The sequence below is a fragment of the Loxodonta africana genome, chromosome 3 (assembly GCF_030014295.1).
Source record: "Loxodonta africana isolate mLoxAfr1 chromosome 3, mLoxAfr1.hap2, whole genome shotgun sequence".
In the NCBI taxonomy this organism is placed as follows: domain Eukaryota; kingdom Metazoa; phylum Chordata; class Mammalia; order Proboscidea; family Elephantidae; genus Loxodonta; species Loxodonta africana.
In genome coordinates this window covers 35269030-35289578 of record NC_087344.1, presented here as the reverse complement: position 1 = coordinate 35289578, position 20549 = coordinate 35269030, and the positions used below count along the sequence as shown (strand labels likewise).

Here is a 20549-nt window from a genome sequence, read left to right as displayed (position 1 = left end):
ATAGACCACAACTACCACAGCCTCCACCAGACTGAGTCCAGCACAACTAGATGGTGCCCAGCTATCACCACTGACTCTTCTGACAGGGATCACAGTCGAGGGTCCCAGACATAGTGGGAGGAAAATGTAGAGCAAAGTTCAAAGTCACAAAAAAAGATCAGATTTACAGGTCTAGAGGAGACTGGAGAAACCTTGAGATTACAGCCCCTAGACACACTTTTAACTGAGTACTGAAGTCATTCCTGAGGTTCACACTTCAGCCAAAGATTAAATAGGCCCATAAAACAAACAATAATACCAATAGCTCAATCATGTGTATGAGACTAAATTGGCACACCAGCCTAGGGGCAAGGACAAGAAGGCAGGAGGGGACAGGAAAGCTGAAGAATGGAAATGAGGAATCCAAGGTTGAGAAGGGAAAAGTGTTGGCATGTTGTAGGGCTGGTGACCAATTTCACAAAACAATATATGTATTAATTATTTAATGAGAAATTAATTTGCTCTGTAAACCTTTACCTAAAGCACATACACACAAAAGGATTATTTCCTTAAAAACAAAAAACAAAGTATGTGTGATTCTATGGAACATTCTGGCTGTACTTCTTCCAAAACAGATTTGTTTGTTCTGGCAGTCCATAGTATATTCAATATTCTTTGCCAACACTTAATTCAAAGGCATCAATTCTTCTTCAATATTCCTTATTCATTGTCCAGCTTTACCAACCATAATGCCTTTCAATGCAGGTTAATGAGCTTGGATACTATTCTGACCACACTGGGGAAGCTATTGAGGGGTTTTGTTTTCAAAACTGAAATAGCTCTCTTGTTTGTTCTAAATGTAAAAGAAAATACATTTTCATCATAAAAACCAAAATCAGAGAATTCGAAAAAGAATAAAGGGCATTCATTGTTCTTGTTGGTTGCCCTCACATCAGCTCCAACTCATGGCAATTCCATGTACAACAGAACAAAGTGTTTCCTGATCCTGCGTCATCTTCACAGTCGTTGGCATGCTCAAATCCATTGCTGAGGCCACTGTTCATTTTGAGTGCCTCCCAACCTAAAGGGTTCTGTTTTGGTTAGCAGTTCAGTGCTTTAACCACTGCACCACCCAGGCTCCCTTGTTAATCCTACCACCCAGAAATAGTTGTTGTCTCACTATTAACCTTTTGTTGTATATCCATTTGGCCTTTATGCTCTGCATACAGAATAAACAAAGACATTTGGTGCAGGTAAGAAAGATGCCCTCACTTCTCCTCAGTCATTCCTCAAACCCCCATGCCCTTTGAAGCGCATGCTTTCTTGATGCAGTCATCACCTGTCCCCTGACCACGCCCCATTGGTCCTTGAAGATTTTTAGCACCTGGTTATCAGCCTTTTTCTTCACGAAAACATCAAGAACAGTAATAGGAGACTTCAATATCAGTAAGGATAATTCCCTCCACCTCTGCCCTCCACATAACCAGGCTTCTGAGTTCCTTCCTCCCACCAGGAAGCCTGTCTTCCATCTGAGTCTACTGTCATGCCTGTTGTCCTTAGCGGATGTTGAGTTCGCCTCCAATTCATGGCAACCCCACACTCAATGGAATGAATCACTGCCTCATCCAGCATGATCCTTAGGATTGGTTACAGATTAAACTATCGTGATGATTTCAATGAACTAGGTCTTTCTTCCTCCTTCGTCTTAGTCTGGAAGCTCCGCTGAAACCTGTTCAGTAACTTGGCAACACACAAGGCTCTAGTGCATGACGTGTACTGGCAGGAAATCAATCCCAAGTTTCTCTCATGGAAGGAGAGAATTTTACCACTGATCTACCAGTACTACTATCATCGCTAGCCTATGTGTACAGTATTCAGAAACCAGCCACCTCCACATACCCAGTTTCAAGCTTCCCACTCCACCTCGTTGCTCTAGTGACAATTCTTCCACTCACTAGGATCTCCCAATCCAGTGCACACAGTGCCTTTTCATGGCCATCAACCCTTTGTGTTCCTTTCTCATCTTACTCAGTTCCGATTCCATTACTGATCACCACCGCTCCCTTGCACCTCTCACTTCTATTGCATGCCAGTAAGCAAAACACCAACTCAGTGCCCACTCCATGCCGATAACCAGGCAGCTGAATGTGGCTGGAGAGTAACAACTGTGTTGACAAGTTTCACTTCACCGAGCCCTCAGTGCCTCCAAACAAACCCACTACAAGGACCTGTCACTTTGCTCTCGAAAGATTATCACAGGTGCCCCCTCCTCACATCACCTATGCTTCCTCTCTGATTCTTTCCTCTATTGCTTTAATGGTTTCGATTAAAAAAGTTGGAAGGGTTTTCAGCAGGACAGCGATGTGCTAATGTTTTGGGGAGCCTGGGGAAGGAAGGCAGTTGGAATGTGTCAGTCGTTCTAGGAAAGACGCTAGGGAGAAACACTGAGGCTGCAGGAGCATCGACGGCTCTTGGTGATGGGGACTGGCTGATGATGACGAAGAGGACAGGTCCAGGGAGACGCTACGGCTCGAGAATGGCAGGAGTGAGAACGACGCGCCGAACACAGGCGGACATAGAGCTGCCCAGATGTCCACGGTCCGCAGGCCGCCTGCTACATCCAACGCGCGCAGGACCGGCAGACGCGGCGTCTTGCGCGTCACTCCTGGCGACGACGGCGGGGCGTTGTGACGTCACGGGCGCCGGTGCGGCGCGCCAGGCCGTGCGGTCGCGAACCTCTCTGCGGGGCGCGAAGCGCGGGCCGCAGATGCGCAGGCCCCGAGCAGACGCGGGGGACGCCGGACGTCTGCTCTTGCAGTCTGGGTGTGCAGCCGCTCCTCGCCCTCCGCTCGCGGGCGTGGCACTCTCGGCTGGCTCGAGAACGCCCACGCAGGGCGTGCAGACGCTTTACGTCGCCGCCGCTGCACTTCCGCATCGTCGACTTCCGTCCGCCGCTGCCGCCATTTTGGTCGCGCGGAAGCGCTGCCGCCGGGTGGGAGTCCCGGAGCGGGGGAGTCGCGGTCGCTGCGGACGGTGCTGCCGCCGCCATGCCATCGTCGCCGCTGCGGGTGGCAGTGGTGTGCTCGAGTAACCAGAACCGAAGCATGGAAGCGCACAACATCCTCAGGTAGTTAGAGCTTCCGTCCCGGCCCAGAGCGCCCTGTCGGACGCCGGCCGCCCGGCTGTCCCTCCCGGCCCCCGCTCCGCTCCAGGCCCCGGCCTGTGCTAGACGGCGGGCTGCGGTGGTCTCGGCCGTCCAGCACGCAGGCTGCGGCCGCTCGGGCTGTGCGGGGCGGACCCGCCGAAGGAGGACCGAGGGGGCCGCGGCTCGCGACGGCGCGGGGCCGATCTCCACTTACGGGCTTGTTAGCTCCCGCAGGCCTGGGCGTAGCGAGGAATCTACAGCGCTTGGTCAGCCGCGCCCTGCTCCGCCAGCGGGTGGTGCCTCACACGTGTGCTTAGCAACATGGGAAATTTTTGTTTCTAAGCTGAAATATTCACGTGTCGCAGAAACGTCAGAGTTCTCGGTAAACCCAGAAGGCTGGCTGTGTTTGTATCTGAAAACTAGGAGGCACCTTATTAAATACTCAACAGTAAGGCGGTGAACGTTAGGAACAGGGTTAGGGTCTGGCGATTCTATTTTCAGAGTGTATCGTTATTATCAAACTTGCATGGCATAACTCTGGATAGATTGAGTCTTAAAAAACAGAAAAGAGTTTGCTTGTTAACTTCATAAATTTGTGTATTTGATACCATTTGCATTTTCATGTGTCATGAAAAAATTATCCCCTCCGTAATAATGAAAGCCTCCGTCAGTAATTTCTGGAACGTTGTTGTTAGGTGTCCTCGAGTGGGTTCTGTCTGAATCATAGCTACCCCGTGTACTGGAGAAGGAAGGACTACATCGTCCTGTGCCATCCTCACAATTGTTGCTGCGTTTGAGCCCATTGTTGCAGCCACTGTGTTAATCCATCTCCTTGAGGGTCTTCCTCTTTTTCATAGACACTCTACCAGGCATGATGTCCTTCTCCAGGGATTGGTGCTTCCTGATACCCTGTCCAAAACTCATGAGATGAAGTCTCACCATCCTTGCTTGTAAGAAGCATTGTGGCTTTCCTTCTGTCAAGACAGATTTGTTCAATCTTCTGGCAGTCTGCTTAGTCATCTAGTGCTGCTATAACAAATACCAGAAATGGATGGCTTTAACAAAGAGAAATTTACTCTCTTATAGTCTAGTAGGCTAGAAGTCCGAATTCAGGGCCTCAGCTTCAGGGCAAGGCTTTCTCTGTCAGCTCAGGAGGAAGGGCCTTGTCATCAGTCTTCCCTAGACTAGGAGCTTCTCCACAGAGGAACCCCAGGGCCAAAGGATGTGCTTTGCTCCCAGCACTGCTTTCTTGGTGGTATGAGGTTCCTCTTCTCTGTTAGCTTCCCTTTCCTTTAATTTCTTGTAAGATAAAAGGTGGTGCAGGCCAAAACCCAGGGAAACTCCCTTTACACTGGATCAGGGATGTGAACTGAGCGAGGGTGTTACATCTCACCCTAATCCTCTTTAACAGGCAGGGATTATGATTTATAACACAAAGGAAAATCACAAAATGGAGAACAGCTACACAATACTGGGAATCGTGGCCTAACCAAGTTGACACATATTTTGGGGGGACACAGTTCAATCCATTACACAGTCCATGGTATATTCAGTATTCTTACCAACACCGTAATTCAAAGGCATCAGTTTTTTGGTCTTATTCATTCATTGTACAACTTTCACATGCATGAGGTGGATGAAGAATACCATAGCTTGGATCAGACACACCTTATTCCTCAAAGTGACATCTTTGCTTTTTAACACTTTCAAGAGGTTTTTTGCAGCAGATTTGCCCAATCCGATATGTCATTTTATTTCTTGACTGCTGCTTCCATGGATGTTGATTGTGGATCCAAGTAAAATGAAATTCTTGCCAACTTCTATATTTTCTCCGTTATCATAAGGTTGCTTATTGGTCCACTTGGGAGATTTTTGTTTTCCTTAGGTTGAGATGTAATTCATACCGAAGGCTGTAGCCTTTGATCTACATTAGTAAGTGCTTCAAGTCCTCTTCACTTTTCAGCAAGCAGGGTTGCAGGTTGTTAATGAGTCTTCCTCCAATCCCAGTGCCCCGTTCTTCAAATAGTCTGGTTTCTCAGATTATTTGCTCAGCATACAGATTGAATAAGTATGGTGAAAGGATACAACCTGATGCACACCCTTTCTGATATTAAACCACAGTATCTGCTTGTTCTGTTCAAACGACTGCCTCTTGGTCTATGTACAGGTTCCATGAGCACAATTAAGTATTTTGGAATTCTCATTCTTCACTGTTATCCATAATTTGTTATGATCCACACAGTTGAATTTTTGGGATACTACATGAAAATTTGGTCTGGCACTACCGGTTAATATTTTAGCGGTAACATCTTCTTTCGTGACCCTCGTGTTGTATATATTTAGTAAAAGTTTAATTCCATTTGGTAACGTTTCTTCATTCAAAATTAGTTCCCAAAATATGAAATTATAATTTTCATTCCAGTTAACTTTTTATATACTTGTCAACTTGGATAGTAAAATGAGTTAGAAATTAGTTTCCCTCTAAGTTTCTGTATGTACACATTAAAGGAAAACGGTGCCGCTTCTCTTGTGATCACAGTCCAGCATTTAATTGGCTGAGAAACTTGGGCTGATGGCCTCTTGGGGAAATTTAGAATTCCTTGCCCACATCGCCTGCTTGTTTTTTAATGAAACGGGAAGTAGTAGTTATGACCACAGTTGTATCTGCAACATGGGTTTGTTTCTTTGTCGTCGAGCTTTTTTTCGTAACATCTACCACACTGCTCACTGTATTTGCTTAGTGTTTTTTTTTTTTTTTTTTTTTGGTAGGGTGTGGTATGTTTTGAACCTAACAAATCAGTGTAAAGGTTTTTAAAATAGAGTGATCGGCTAGAATTACATTGCGGTGGGCCCAGTCTCCACACTGCATTTAGCTATAGATAGTATCATTAAAAGTCATAAATTTCAGTGAAAGAATGCAAGGTTCACACTCCTGGAAAACATAATATAACGCACTCAGGCTTAGTGGCTGTTTTCAGCTTAGGCTAATCTGATCCTTCCCTGGGACAGTTTCTGCAAGATGGCAAGTCATTGTTGAATTCAGAGCAGCTGTAGCAGGCTCAACGCTGGGCCTCCTGTGGAGAGGGTGTAGAAGAGCCCCTCTCTGGAACCACCAACTGGGGATCCCTGCTTTACTTTCTTTCAAATTTACTACTAAAAAGAGTAGACTCAGAGTGAGGGCAGTAGGAAGTAAGTTTAGAGTAACATCCATTGTTACAAATGTGAAGTTACTGTTTAGACATGGATCTTTAGTTTTTTAAATGCTTATCTTGGGATGTTTTCTGTAGTTGAAATAGCTTATTTTTATTTTAAATGTAATATTTTCGTGTAAAAATTTCACTGTAGAAAATACATGGAACTTAAAGAGAAAAGGATTACTCACAAAATGCTATTTTGGTACACATCTTTTTAGGTGTTTTTTGTGCACACAAACCTTGAGGAGTTACTGCTCTGTAATCTGCTCTTTTCACATAAGATTGTGAACATCTTCCTAGTTCAGCATTCATTTTTGTGTTAATTTGGGTACTTTGAATTTGAGTACATTTATTCATATTGAACAATGGTGGGTGGGTGTTCTAGGAGCCATTGATTGTGTAACCCATTCTCTGTTAACAGGCTTCTTCCTTGTTTCAAGGAGTGCTTGTGGAGGTGGCAAAAGCAGTAGTTGAGCACTGCTAACGGGAAAGGTGGGCGGTTGGAACCTACCAGCCACTCCGAGGGAGAAAGATATGGCAGTCTTTGGAAAGATTACAGCCATGAAAACCGTATGGGGCAGTTTTACTCTGCCCTGTAGGGTTGCTGTGAGTTGGAATTGACTCAATGGCAACGGGTTTTGGTTTTCTTGTTTTCAGACTTACAGTGTCAACATTCTTGTGCCTTATAAATGTGTCTTTGCAAGCTTTTTTATTTTCTTGAGGTAAATTCCTAGAGGTGGAATTGCTGAGTCGAAGGTTGACGTGTTTTAGAGTTTTATAAATTGTGCTGAAATACCTTCCAGAAATCTTGTACCTTTTTGTGGAGTTCCCATTTCCTCACATCCTAGGCATTGTTTTCATCTTTCCAGGCTGTAGAGCAGGAAAAAAAGCTCTCACCCTCACTCTAGTTTTAAAATTGCTGTCAAGTTGAACAAGTTTTCATCTATTGCCATTTTCACTTTTGAAAATTTATGTGCTTTGTCTCTTATATTGGGTTTATTTATAGGATTCCAAAAACATCTTTCGGACATTTATAAAAAATAATAGTTGCGTATTACAAGCTAGGAGAGCTTATGAAGGTCAGATTTACAGACTTGTGCAGGCCTTGAAAATGGAAAAAGCACAGAAGAATGGTTATGATAGATGAAAAAAGGCAGGAAAATTTTGTGCATAGGAAAACTTCTGGAATAAATATGTCAAACGAATGTATCTAGTTGAACGAATGCAGTAGTTTATCATTGAAACTCTCCTTTTTTATTTTACCGTATTAAAAACCAGCTTGAATGTATTTTCCTGACAAATAAAGTGGTAATAAATGTTCTCATATTTTTTAGACCTAGTCATAATGTTTCCTGAGGTGGTTTCATCTTAAAACTGAGTGGTTTCAGATACCAGACCTTGTGGGGGAGTATAGGAAGGACATTGTGTTACATTTCCATAGAGCCTCCTGTTCTTTGTACTCCATGGATTAAGCCTCCCTTTGGAGCCAATTAACTTGTTTTTTGTTCCAAACCCTTCTCCTGGATGGATTTAGCCAATGGTTAATTTTTAACAGTAAGGGGCATGTTGATTTTTGGAAGATACATCTTTAATTGCTGCAAACCAAAAAAACCTGTTGCCATCAAGTTGATTCCAACTCATAGCGACGCTATAGGACAGAGTAGAACTGCGCTATAGGGTTTCTAGGGAGCGGCTTGTGGATTCGAACTGCAGACCTTTTGGTAAGCTGCCAGGCTCTTAACGACTCTGAGCCACTGCTCCACCAGGGCTCCAAGTGTAGCCATACAGAACAAGTCTAAAAAGACTTCTCTAAATGACGGGACTGGATTCTCAGTCTGTTCTCCATCCATGATTTAAAAGGTCGGTGTGATTTTGGGAAGATGAGCTACAGGCTGCAGAAGCACCAGGCTGAGCGTTCTTCATACTGAGCTCCTACGTGCCAGGTGCTTTCCCTTCTGGTTTCGCCCCCTGCACTCTTTAGGCTGTCCACTGTCCACACTTGTACAGGTGAGGGGAGAGCACCCACAGTGATAGGCCAGTGCTAGAGTGACGAAGAGGGTGTGGACACCAGGGGCTCTGGGAACATGACAAGTGAGAGTCAGCTCCAGTCAGCTCCAGATGGGCAAAGCACGGGTGGAGCAGAAGTCCGGGGGGGGGAGGTGGGGAGCAGAGGGCAGAGGGCGGCGTGCACATCCCAGCCACAGATGAGGTGCCTGTAACTCTTACAGGTAAGATCTTAGGGCTACCTGATTTGCACGTGGTCACATAGCTAGTAAGTGGCAACCACCAGATTTTAACCCAGGCGGTTTGTGACATGCTCCCCAGTCCCAGTGCTAGCCACCTTCTGGTCCCAGACCACATTACCCATTACAAGGGAGGAGTGGTCCACTCTGCCCTGTAGCCCCTTCAGCTGTGACTTTGATGTTTTGGTTCTGGGTCCCCTTGAAGAAAGAAAATTGGAAACAATCTGGGAAGGCTAGAGGAGTTAAGATCACATCCTTAAGAATGGCTGAGGATGCTGAGGGTGTGCCCTCAAGGAACACAATTGCCTTTGTGGGCTTAAGGGACTGGGCACTGGTTTTGTTTTGAAGACAGAACTAGGACGGGGGAGGGGGATGTTTGGAGGAAGTTAGATTTCTGCTTAAATGTGAGCATTGAGATAAGACAGGGCCAACCAAAATAGTCACAGCTCCATCTACTGAAACACTGTGTGAAGAACCATCTTACCAACCTTTATAGATAAGAAAACAGGTGAAGCCCAGAGCAGGGAAGGCGATTAGCAGGCTCACACATGGTCAGTAACAGGTTCTTGCTTAGAGTAGCTTACTGTTCACACAAGAAAGAAGCTATGGATGGTGGTTGAGTGTTGCTAGGTCATTTGAAGCAAAATATTGAGATTCTGTTCTGTGCTGGTATTATGTGTTAGGAGGTAGGGACACTTTGTGGGGAGACCAAAAAAAAAACCACTGCTGTCAAGTCGATTCCAACTCCCAGTGACATTTAGTGAAGTACTCAAGGGTCCCAAAATGGCTGGTGATAGCGTAAGTTCTCTTGGATGCTAACACTTCAGAAGAGATGCTTTCACCTTCTTAATCTTTGGCTAAGGAATCCTGGTGGTACAGTGGTTAAAGTGCTCAGCTGCTAGCCAAACGGTCGGTTGGTGTGAACCCACCAATGGCTTCACAAGAGAAAAGACCTGGTGATCTGCTCCCGTAGAGATTACAGCCTAGGAAACCCTGTGGAGCAGTTCTCCATCATAAAGGTTTCCTGTGAGTCACAATCAACTCCGTGGCACACAACAGCAATCTTCAGCTACACCACAATGAACTTACAGGCCAGCACTGAAGTCCTGTTAGCCTGCGAGTGGTTGATTTGCAGTCTGTAAACATGATGTCATCACAGACTGTCATCGTGACCTCATGTACAACAGAATGAAACATTGCCTGGTCCTGTGCCATCCTCAGCGTTGCTTATTTTTGAGCCCATTGTTGCAGCCACTCTGTCAATCTATCTCATTGAGGATCTCCCACATTTTCACTGACTCTTTACCAAACATGACGTCTTTTCTCCGGCGATTGGTCTTTCCTGATGACGTGTCCAAAGGAAGTGACACAAAGTCTCGCTCTTCGCCCTTCTAAGGAGCATCCTGGCCACACTCTGTCCAAGACAGATCTGTTTGTTCTTCTGAGAGGTGCAGTGGATCAGTTTTGCCTTTAATACAGATAACTGATCATGAATGTACCTCATTCACACACATGAGTTTTCAGAAGGTAGTGTTTCCGTCTCGGCCAAAGTAATATTTTTTTTAATTAGTTTAACATAACCTCACTACACAAAATTAAAGACAGAAAAAATACCTACCTTAACACATGCTGTTAGTTTGGATAGTTTCTTAAAGTTTTTCCTGGTGTTCGTCCTAACATTATTGTATCTTTTGCTATCGGGATAGAATGAAGACAACTCTGTTGCCCAGAATTTAACGTTTTCTGTGATAGATGCTTTATGACAGATTATTGGTGTTTATGAAGACATTTGATAAAATCAGACAAATATTTGACTGGAAGATTAGTTTAACATACAGAACGTCTGGCTTTTGCAAGAAAGCCTTCTAGTTGTCAGGGGAACTTTAATAGCACCCAGCTCTCTGTTGGAAGCAACAAACTGTCACTGACCGTTGTCCCAGCACATGACGGCTGTCGTGTCAACTGCATCAGCTCACAGGAAAGGCACATCTGCTGCTCCTTAGCCTTTTTGCTGCTTGTGAACATTGTTGGGAAAACAAACTGTTCCATTTATTTTTAAATACGCTTGATTAAAAGTAACATTTCAGAAAGTTGGGAAGTGGGAAAATGGAGAAAAATAAAGTTCATAGCATTTACTTCTGTGCTCACTATCATTTATATTTCCAGAATTTACTTTTGAAACTGGTTAATCATTGCAAATGATATTAATGTTTAAATAATTAAAATAAGTGTACTAAATAAATGCTTTAGTGAATGAAAACCATTGAGATCACTCTTCTGAGGTGTGGACATGGAAGCCTGTAGCAGTCGCCATGTGGGTCTCCAAGTCTGAGTGTGGACCCCTGGGGTCCCTTTGAGGCCTGTGTTACTGAGTGCAACCAGCCTTGCTCAGCTCCAGACCATCCACCAGGACACACTGCTCTGTTGACCGTGACAGGAGGGCACTGGCAGGTTAGCAGTATATACCAAGGTATAGAACATGGATCCGGGGCATGAGATGGGCAGCAGGCCCTCAGGCACCTTATAGCAGGTGAGTCTTCCCGGAGTGGAGTTCCTGCCTGGCCCTTGGAGACGCAGGGTCATGCTCGTGAAGCCTTGTTCAGAGTTGGCCACGTTATCTTTGTCATCATCCATTCTTAGGCATGTAGACAGATTAAAGTGGAGAATGTTCCATTTGGACACCCGGTGGCAGAATTTCAAGCTCCATGAGAGATCATTAAGTGAAGGTCCACTTTGCCAGGTAGTAAAATCCATGTTGAGCTGAGGTATGCCCACGTTAGGTGGCTGCTCTGGTGTGGTGTGGTTCCTTCTGGGCCCACCAGCCTCTGCAGCCTCCTTCCTGCTCCACCAGCGGCTAGACTGCCCTGTGCCTGGACCAGCAGTACCTCTGGATGGACCGCCTTCCTTCTGCTTGGGAACGCCCTCCTGTTTCAGTCATTTCCTGGGAGCGGCCTCAGCCCACCAGCTCCATATTACTGCATGGGACAGTTTCATGTCTGTCATTGCACAGCTTTATGTGAAGGACTGTCTTTTCCTTTTTCATTGTCCTCCCTCCCTGCTGGCTCTGAGAGGCAGGTCACTTGTTTGATTAATCCAAGCACAGTGCCTGACACAGGTTAGGCGCTGGGTACTCCTGGTTTGAATGTGCAAGTGGGGAGAGGACTGGGGGTGCATAGCCAGAGGCACTGATTGGGCTGGGGAAGCCTTGCCAGCCCCAGACACAGGCGAAAGGGGTGGTGCACCTGGGCTTGTAACTGCCCGTGCGGCGTGGGAGGGCACTGGGTGCTGCTGGGGGGTCACTGCTTGACCCTCTGACCCGGAGCTCACACCCCTACTGCCCTTCATCATCCAGAGGGTGAGCCTGCAGATCCAGGCTGCTCAGGAATGGTGACCTGACTTCAACAGGCACATTGCTCACATTTTAGCCGTTGAAGTTGGGATGCAGCATCTACCTGAAGTGGACAGAGCTGCTCTCCCTGCTGTTTAATGTGTTACTCGGTGGTGGGGGTCTTGGAGGCTTTTGCCTCGGTGTGCACAGCTTCTTTAGGAAGGGGAGGGTAAAAGATGGATGTGGGAGCAACAGACTGAGGACTAGGAAGACCTCACGGTTCAGGGTGGTGATGAGGACACTGGGTCCTTCTAGTGGGTCCTTCTCCGGGCAGAGTAAACTATGAAGTGAGGGTTTTGCAGAAAGTTCTAGCAGCTCTGGGAGCAGCTCGGATCACCATGGTCATGGGAAAAACATGGGTCTGTCAGTGTGCTTACCTCCGCCTGGGCAGAGTGCTCGCACCTCCAGCTCCTGAGTGCCGCTCTCCAGGGCAGTTTGAGTCCAAGAGGGCTCTTCATCTCACAGTGTTTGAGAAAGTGAACTGCCCGTACAGGTAACTCGTCTGCAAGAAATGTGGGCTATTTAGGCCCTGATGTCACCACCTCTCTCATGTGGTGTGGTCCTTTGGTGCTGGACTAAGGGTACTTGGTGCTGTGTGTCTTGGTGGGAATGGAGCTGCAGGCTGTGAACCAAGAGGCAGAGCTTGTTCATGAGAATGTCCCTGGAGGCAGCCCTGAAGCTGCTGGCACATACAAGGCCAAAGGACGCAAGCAGGTGGGGTCTCCGCAGCCTGTCTCTTCACTGTCCTTGTGACATGATGGATGATCTGTGAGGCACATGGGGCAAACCTCGTCTTCCCTTGTGTATATCCTTTTTTGCTCCCTGGTTCATTTGGTCATGTGGAGAACATGGGCCCACAGAGCAGGGCCTGGCCACTGCCTCCCTGTGCCTGCGTGCAGATGGGTGCCACACTTTGCCAGTGGAATGATGGCTGCACCACAGGCTGGGGCATGTTCTGCCAGAAACATTTTTCTTTATTGTAAATTTTCAGAATTGATGAGGAAATGGGCCTGTGTGCACCTCTTTAGGGGGCAGGTGTTCAAGGTGCTCTTGCCTTAATGTGCAGGGGCTGAGTCCCGCTCCTGCCGCAGCAAATAGTTGGCCTCAGCTGCCTGCCTTCTAGCGTCCTTTTCGTTGGGGTCTATAGTTACGACCAAACCTGGGGAATTTTATTTTTGGTGTCTTTAGGCCCATTTTCACAGTTTGGGGGTATGTAGACTTTGGTTTATTGATTGTTAATCTGCTAGCCTTCTTACATACAGCACTTGGGGGGCTAGGCAACATGTCACAGGACAGAGGACATGACTAGGCTTTTTTCAACCTCGGAGGACTCTTAAGATGAGGCGTTTAACTCACGTAGATAAGAGCCGCCTTTTTTTTTTTTTTTTAATCTGATATTCTGCCTGGATGATCTGGGCAGGTGCAGTAGGGTGTCCTTGGGCGCCTGGTGCTCCTTGGTGGCCTCGCACCATCCTTTATCCTTCCAGAGCCATTTGGGTTTGCACGGGCCCCTGCGAGCATGGACTCACGTGTGCCTGGTCAGCGCAGGGACACACAACTTCCACACCTGTTCCTTCCACCTGGAGGCTGTTCCAGTTCAGGGTGTCTACCACCCCCTCTTCATCACAATCGCAGAGTGTCCTCTGTGGGGACATGTAGGTTATTTCTGGCCGCTTGTGCAGCTGTGACTCTCCTCACTGGCCGTGTAGCAGACGCACATGCGTGTCCCATAGGATGGATTTCTAGATGTGAGGTTGCTGGCCAGAGGTGATATTGTCATTTGCTGCGTACCGCCCCACTGTCCTCCAGTTACATGTCTGTCAGCCACGCGCCACAGCTCAGCAGCTGCTGTAGTGCTGTGATTCACTTACCATTCCACAGGCAGTTACTGTGTACCTACTGCGTACTATGGGTGTACATGCGCTGCCGCAGGTGCTGGGACCCAACAGTGAACAGGGCAGACAGACAAAGCCTCCTCACCCCATGGTGCTAACGTTGTAGTGGGAGAGAGCCAAACTGCAGAAAAAGCTTTGGAATTTCTTAATATGACAGGTAAAAGGTGGTGTCTGTGTATGCTTTTCTTTTACATGAGCGAGGTGGCGCATTGTGTTTATATACTTAAGGCACATTTCCCTTCCTGTAGACTTTGTGTTCATGCCTTTGCCTCTTTTTTGAGGTTATTAATCATTATATATATATCTATCAAGGAGCCCTGGTGGCACATAGTTAAAAGTGATCAACTGCTAACCGAAAGGTCGGTAGTGTGAAACCACCAGTGGCTCCATAGTTGCACGGAAGATGTCACAGTCTGCTTCCTTAAAGATTCACAGCCTTGGAAACGTATGGGGTCGCTATGAGTCAGAATCGACTCCACGGTAGTGGGTTTGTGCTTTATGTCCCTATCAGAATTTCTCCGCCTCGGCATATTTGGGTCAGTGACTGTGGTAGGGTCTGTCCTGTCCACAGGAGGTCCTGCCCACTTGACGCTAGCTGCATCTTCAGGTTTGACAACCAAATCCATCTTTAGAGATTACCCAACACCCCCTGGGCTGCAATAAAAAATACAGACGACTTGACACAGTGATAGCTTCCACCAGCCATTTGTGTGCTGGTCCTATGGGGCCTGTGAGGTGTGCTGGGCCTGATGCAGAATCCTGCAGCTGGGGGTCAGCCAATGAGCCCTCTGGGTGCAGAGAGCATGGGGGGCAAGCGTGATCTTTTTTTTGACTTAGTTTAGAAGAACACAAATTCCACACCAAACTATGTTGTGTGTAACCTGTTAACACCAAGCATGCAAGTGTGTCTGTTGGCCATGACAGAATGGTCTTTCGATCTTAAAACTCTATGTGAAGGATGTCTTTCTTGTGATAGACTAGTGTTTGTGCTTTGAGATGACATTTCTCTTCATAGTTCAGATTGTCAGTCTCTGGCCTCATTTCATGCACTCCTCCAGTTAACATTAGCATGCGGCTTCCCAGTTTATCAGGAAATACACTTGGTCAGTTTTATCTTGTTAGGCAAGCGCAGAGCGCAGCTGCTGCAGCTTTTTATGCTTAGCCTGAGCTGATCCCTGTTGCCTTAGCGGTCTTCATCACGCTAACGGCCAAGGAGGTGCTCCTGTGTACGCAGCACTCCCGTGTCAACCACACCACTAGAAGCCTAGTTCTAGTCCCTGACGAAGAGATCCTTCCCCAGGCCCTGGGAAATAGGAGGCTCGGGTTCCCTGTAGTGAACGGTGGCATACCTCAAAAGGAGTGCGTGAACATGCCGGCAGCTCTTCAGAAGCTTCTGAGGGATCAGAAAATATAAATGTGGTGGATGTGAATCCTGCATGAAAGCCAAGACGGATGCTAGATGACCCCAGTGTTCTAGATGGAACATTCTAGATGGAACACTCTAATTCCATGTGTCAGAACTGTGGTTTCAGGTAGCTTGTGAGAGATAGCAGGTGACAAGCCCTTCATCATCTTTTTGAATAGGTTTCCCCTAGCTTTATGAAATTATTTTTTAGTAAAAGTAATATTTAAAAGTAAGTAGGAAATTTTAAAGCATGTTCTCTAATACCAGCAAGTAAATTTACTTAATTTGCCTTTTTCTCATTTCATCTAACTGTGACTCTCTTTTCATTTGTGTCTTTCAGCAAACGAGGATTCAGTGTGCGATCCTTTGGGACAGGGACACACGTGAAGCTCCCGGGACCAGCCCCAGACAAGCCAAATGTCTACGATTTCAAAACCACATATGATCAGATGTACAATGATCTTCTTAGGAAAGACAAAGAACTGTATCCCCGAGGATGGCCCTTTAAGCCCATGGTCATCTCTGGAGGTGTCCTGTGCTGCGTATGCCCTCCCCCGGCGATAGTTGTAGGCAGGTGTCCTTCGCGAAGCGGGAGGAGGCGGAAGCGCTGCTTCTCTGTCATTTGCTGAGTCATGGTGCATGCGGTGATGCAACACTTTGCTCCCTCTTTTTCTTCTTTCTTTCTTTTTTTTTTTTTGAGAGAGACTTACATAATCTTCAAAGCCACTTTTCTCTTCCTGGTGCTCACTGGATGGTCCCAAGGTTAGAGCCATCTGGGCAGTGGGCAGCCTGAGGCACAAGACAAGTGAAGACCCTGCTGACACAGTCACGCAGAGGGTCTGACAGGGCGGGGGCAGAGAGGAGGAGAGCGGGGGCCACAGGTTCCACGTGCCGCCACACTGCAGGGCTGCCCTACGTCCTCTGTGTGTGTGCGTGCGTGTGTCTGTGTGTATGTCCGTGAGCTGGTACACGTGGCGTAGTTGCTTCACAGATCTCCCTGGCTATGTTTTTAGAGGGGTCAGGTAAAGAAGGCCATTTTACTACCTAACAGTGTGTCATTACCTCGTAATTTGGGAGAACTTTACTTCACTCCAGGGAGCCCTAGTGGTGCAGTGGTTAAAACGCTTGACTGCCAGCCGAAAGGTTGGCAGTTTGAAACGACCACCGGCTCCACGGGGGAAAGATGTGGCAGTCTGTAAAAGATTTACAGCCTTGGAAACCCTGTGGTTCACTACGAGTCGGAATCGACTCGAAGGCAGTGGGCTTAATTCATTCCCGGAAGAGTTAAAACAGACTGCATCTGCTACTTAAGATTCATGTGAAAAGAAAAGGTATTTTTTAATATATTTTTATCAGTGTGACACTGTGTCATGGTGAAGATGACCGGTGGTGCCTCGAGGTGTGGCTGGGGCATGTCATGGTCGTCTCCACACTTGTCCTGAATTCCTGGGCTGCCTGTTGTAGGGTGTGATTGTAGTGCTCAGGGTGGGGCCCACGCATATGGGGGTGTAAAGATGTAGTTGAAAACTTCTTTTCTTTTCATGGTGGCGCTCTTGCTGTTTTCAATAAAGTATGTGTGTTCTCTGTACATCTGTAGATTATTTAGGTAGCCAGGCGTGGCCTTGGGGTCCCTTAAGTTGTGAAACCAGATCCCTGAGTTTATGGCCCCTTGTGCCCTCTCTGCTCTCCTCTCACTGTGGTTCAAACTCAGGGGGCGGTGGGGCTGGAACAGGAGCAGTGACATCTCACCTCCTGTGGCCCTGTAAACTGGAGCTGTGGAGTTAGGGGCCCTGTGAGGCAGCAGTGAGTGGAGTCCAGGGCCAGATGGGGCTGTGGCAGTGTGTGAGGGCGTGTGAGAGGGGAAGCCGAGGGCAGAGCTGTGGTTCCCACTGGGCTTGGGGGAGAGGATCTTGCAACTGTGTGCTCCACATCACATGGCCCCCTTTCCTGGGCCCTGCACGTGGGATATTTTCCTAAGTGAGTGGAATGCCAGGAGGGTGGAGCTCTGGGTCTCTGGGAGCAGTTCTCTCTTAAAGGTCACACTGAGTTTCTCTTCTCTGGGTGGAGATACCTGCCCTTCATCTTGCTTTGCTCCAGTCCCTTAGCCAGAATGAGAAGCCTGATGACAAAGCCTCTTCCTGAGAATCTCATCCAGGGCTGGGGGCCTCCATGTCCCTGGGGAAAAGGTGTTGATCTCAGCCCCAGGCTTTCATCACTTAGGTAAGACCCTGGTGTGTAGGAGGGCTCTTGAATTGGTCCATTCCACTTCAGACTTGGGTTTCGAAGAAGTTCCAAGGTGATGCAAATACTGCTGGTTAGGGACCTCATTTGGAGAGCCACTTGTAGAGCAGTGGTTCTCAAAATTTATTATATATAAGAATCACCTGGGGGATCTTGTTAAATGGTAGATTCTGATTGAGTATATCTGGGGTGGAAATGCAGATTTTCAGCAGGGGTTCGAACTGGTTCCTTGTGGTTCGAAGCCTTGGTGTGCACTGAGCTCAAGGCCCCTCTGGAAGACCATCCTGCAGTTAAGTTTGCCCCACTCATTGTTTAAATGCTGTACTTAGGGTAAAATAGAAAGAGCAGGTAACACAACACAGGTGTTCAAACTCTTATAAACAGTGCTCTTCCACGTCCAGGCTGACGGTGACCTTTAAAAAGGACTAAGTCCCACTTAAGCAGTCTCATCTGCCCGACTTGGAGTAGGGGTGGTGGTCTGCATGTCTTGGACAATACTGAAAGAAGGAGCGAGGGTTCAACTCAGAATTCAGAATCTCCTTTAGGGTAACTTCATAGAGGTAGGTGGTCTCCCTGTTAGTGTCCAGTCTCCAGAAGAAAAGTGTGTGTGTAGTTGTGTATATGTGTTCTTGGATGCCAGTAGGCACACGTGTGTGTATGCTTGTGTTTGTATATGTGCACGTGTTCTTGGGTGTATGTGTATACACGTGTGTGCTTGGGTGCGTGTGCTGTGTGTGTGCACGTGCTCTTATCGCTGAGGGGAGCTGTGGCTGCTGGAGCTCTGGCTCATTCCCTGTGTTGCTGGGCCTTGGTCCCTTCCCCTGTAATGCTGGGACCCAGCACCTGCCTCAAAGCATTCTTGAGAATTAAGAGGTGTTAGACCCTAGAGCCTTGGGTTCATTAAACCCTCGATAAATTGTGGCCAATAGTTCTATCACTAGTATTGAAATTCTTTATGTTTTAAATCTTTGGCCATGAATAGATTATTTTGTTATTTTCTCCAAGAGCAAAAGTCAGCCTTGAAGGGTGGAGAGATGCCCCCACACCCCTCGCCTTGGAGCCATGAACCTGCTGTGGGAACTCTCCAGGGCAGTGATGCTGGAGTTGTGTCAGAATGGCCCCTCGTTTAATTAAAACTGAACTAGTTGTTTCCCCAATCATGGTGGTTAAAGCTAGACTGGGTTGGTTAATAGTGTTACATTTCCATTTCCCTTATGGGAATCGTCTGTTGGTGGTGGGTACATGTGGACCCGGGGTGGGAAATGTGAATTCCTTGATCCTCCACTAACAGATAAGAAATACTCCCTATTCTACTAGGGCAACTGTCCGTTTTTGATAACAACTTTGTTGTTGTGTGCTTTTGAGTCAGTTCCAATTCGTAGGGACCATATAGGACGAAGTAGAACTGCCCCTTAGGGTTTCCAAGGCTGTAATCTTCACAGAAGCAGACTGCCACATCTTGGCGGGATCAAACTGCTAACCTTTTGGTTATTAGTCAGGCACTTAGCCACTGCACCACCAGGACTCCTTGGTAGCTTTATTGGAATATAATTCACATTCCTTACAATTCACCCGTTCAGAGTTTACAATTCAGTGGTGTTTAGTATATTCACAAAGTGGTACAGCCATCATCACAATCAATTTTGGAACATTTTATCATCCCAAAAAGAAACCCATTAGCAGCCGCTCCCTGTTTCTCCCCAACCCTCCCAGCCCCAGGCAACCACTACTCAACTTGTCTGTGGATGTGCCCTGTTGGACCTTTCATAGAAACAATCAGACAATTGTGGCTTTTGGTGCCTGCCTTTCTTCTCTTAACAGAATGTTTTAAAAGTTCATCCATGTAGTAGCATGTATTGAACTGTCCATTTTCTACCTTGACCTTGAACTCTTTCCTTCTCCCTTTTGTCTTAGATTGATCTTGAACATAGAGCAGTTCTGAACCTAATGTTTTGCTCTGTGGGTTTTAGGATCCGTTCAAATGGGTGAGGCCTCGCTACCTTTTTTTTTTTTTTTTTACACCAAGCCAGTTCCTATGGTTGAGCTTCCTTCCAGGATCTTTGTACATTTTTGGTTGAGAGGGGTCTGCAGTGAGAAATGCAGGGCTTACTTGACGGCCTTTCGTGAAGAGAAAAATTATTTTTTATTCTGAATGTAAATGAATAGAACAGTAAAAGAAGACAAAGCCACAGGCCCCCCTCCCTCCAAGGAGAGACGGGACCTGGAACTGGCCTGTCCCTTCAGTTCCTTTCCAGAAGATGGGGCCCTGGGATGTCCCAGAGGCTGTCTAGTATTGTCCAAGAGTATCCTTTTATAAATTTAAGATAGCTGTTCATTTAAAACCTCACAGTAAATACTGCTTTGTGAATTAGAAGATCACTTGTTTTAGAAAGGAAGTATTTAACTTCATTTTTAAATGAATAAATGCCTGTGTATTTATTTCCATCTTCTTAATTCGTCCTCTTTTAGGGCTTGGGTTAATTTACACACGTCCCCATATCCTCACTGTCCACGTTTCTTGTCTTGGGGTTAAAGGTAAAAACAAAATGGTTTTTAGAATTGGTAAATCTCCATTCCTAGCCTCTGGCCTCCGTCCTGGATGGATACAGCTTGCAGGGGTGGTGCTTTATGAGAGCCTCCACGTGGTCTCAGTGCCCTGCAGAGGTTGTAGGTCCCACCCAACACTTGTTTCCTTCTCTCTCCTCCCGTGCCTGCATAGCAGGGGTGGGAAATGCTGACCCACTTCGGGTTAAAGTTTAGAGTTTAGAAAACAGCTCACAATAAGACCAGAACAGTAATTATTATGTGTAAGATGTTTGCCTACTCATTTCATCTGACCCCATATTGAAAGTTGGACAGACCCATCAGCAGGGTTTTAGGCAGAGGGCACTTGGGGCCATTGCACTGGTGGAGCTGCCCTGACGGCCGTGGCGTCCAGCTTAGAGGCCAGCCTTTATGGTGGCCTGGCCTGGGCACCGCAGCCCATTACTCCAACCCAGGCTGGTATGGGCACACAGGCTCTTCGGCCTTGGGACCTGACACCCAGCGCCCACAGACTT

General features: G+C 46.9%; 1 protein-coding gene across 1 annotated transcript in view; it reads left to right on the top strand.

Moving 5' to 3' along the window:
- The first annotated feature begins 2946 nt into the window (after positions 1-2946).
- Positions 2947-20549, top strand: part of SSU72 (SSU72 homolog, RNA polymerase II CTD phosphatase) — a 30531-nt gene continuing 12928 nt past the window's right edge. Inside the window, exons 1-2 of the mRNA XM_003413510.3 lie at positions 2947-3106; positions 15590-15733. Of these exons, the coding sequence (XP_003413558.1) occupies positions 3027-3106; positions 15590-15733 (224 nt within the window). The 5' untranslated portion in view covers positions 2947-3026. The remainder of the gene's footprint in view (positions 3107-15589; positions 15734-20549) is intronic.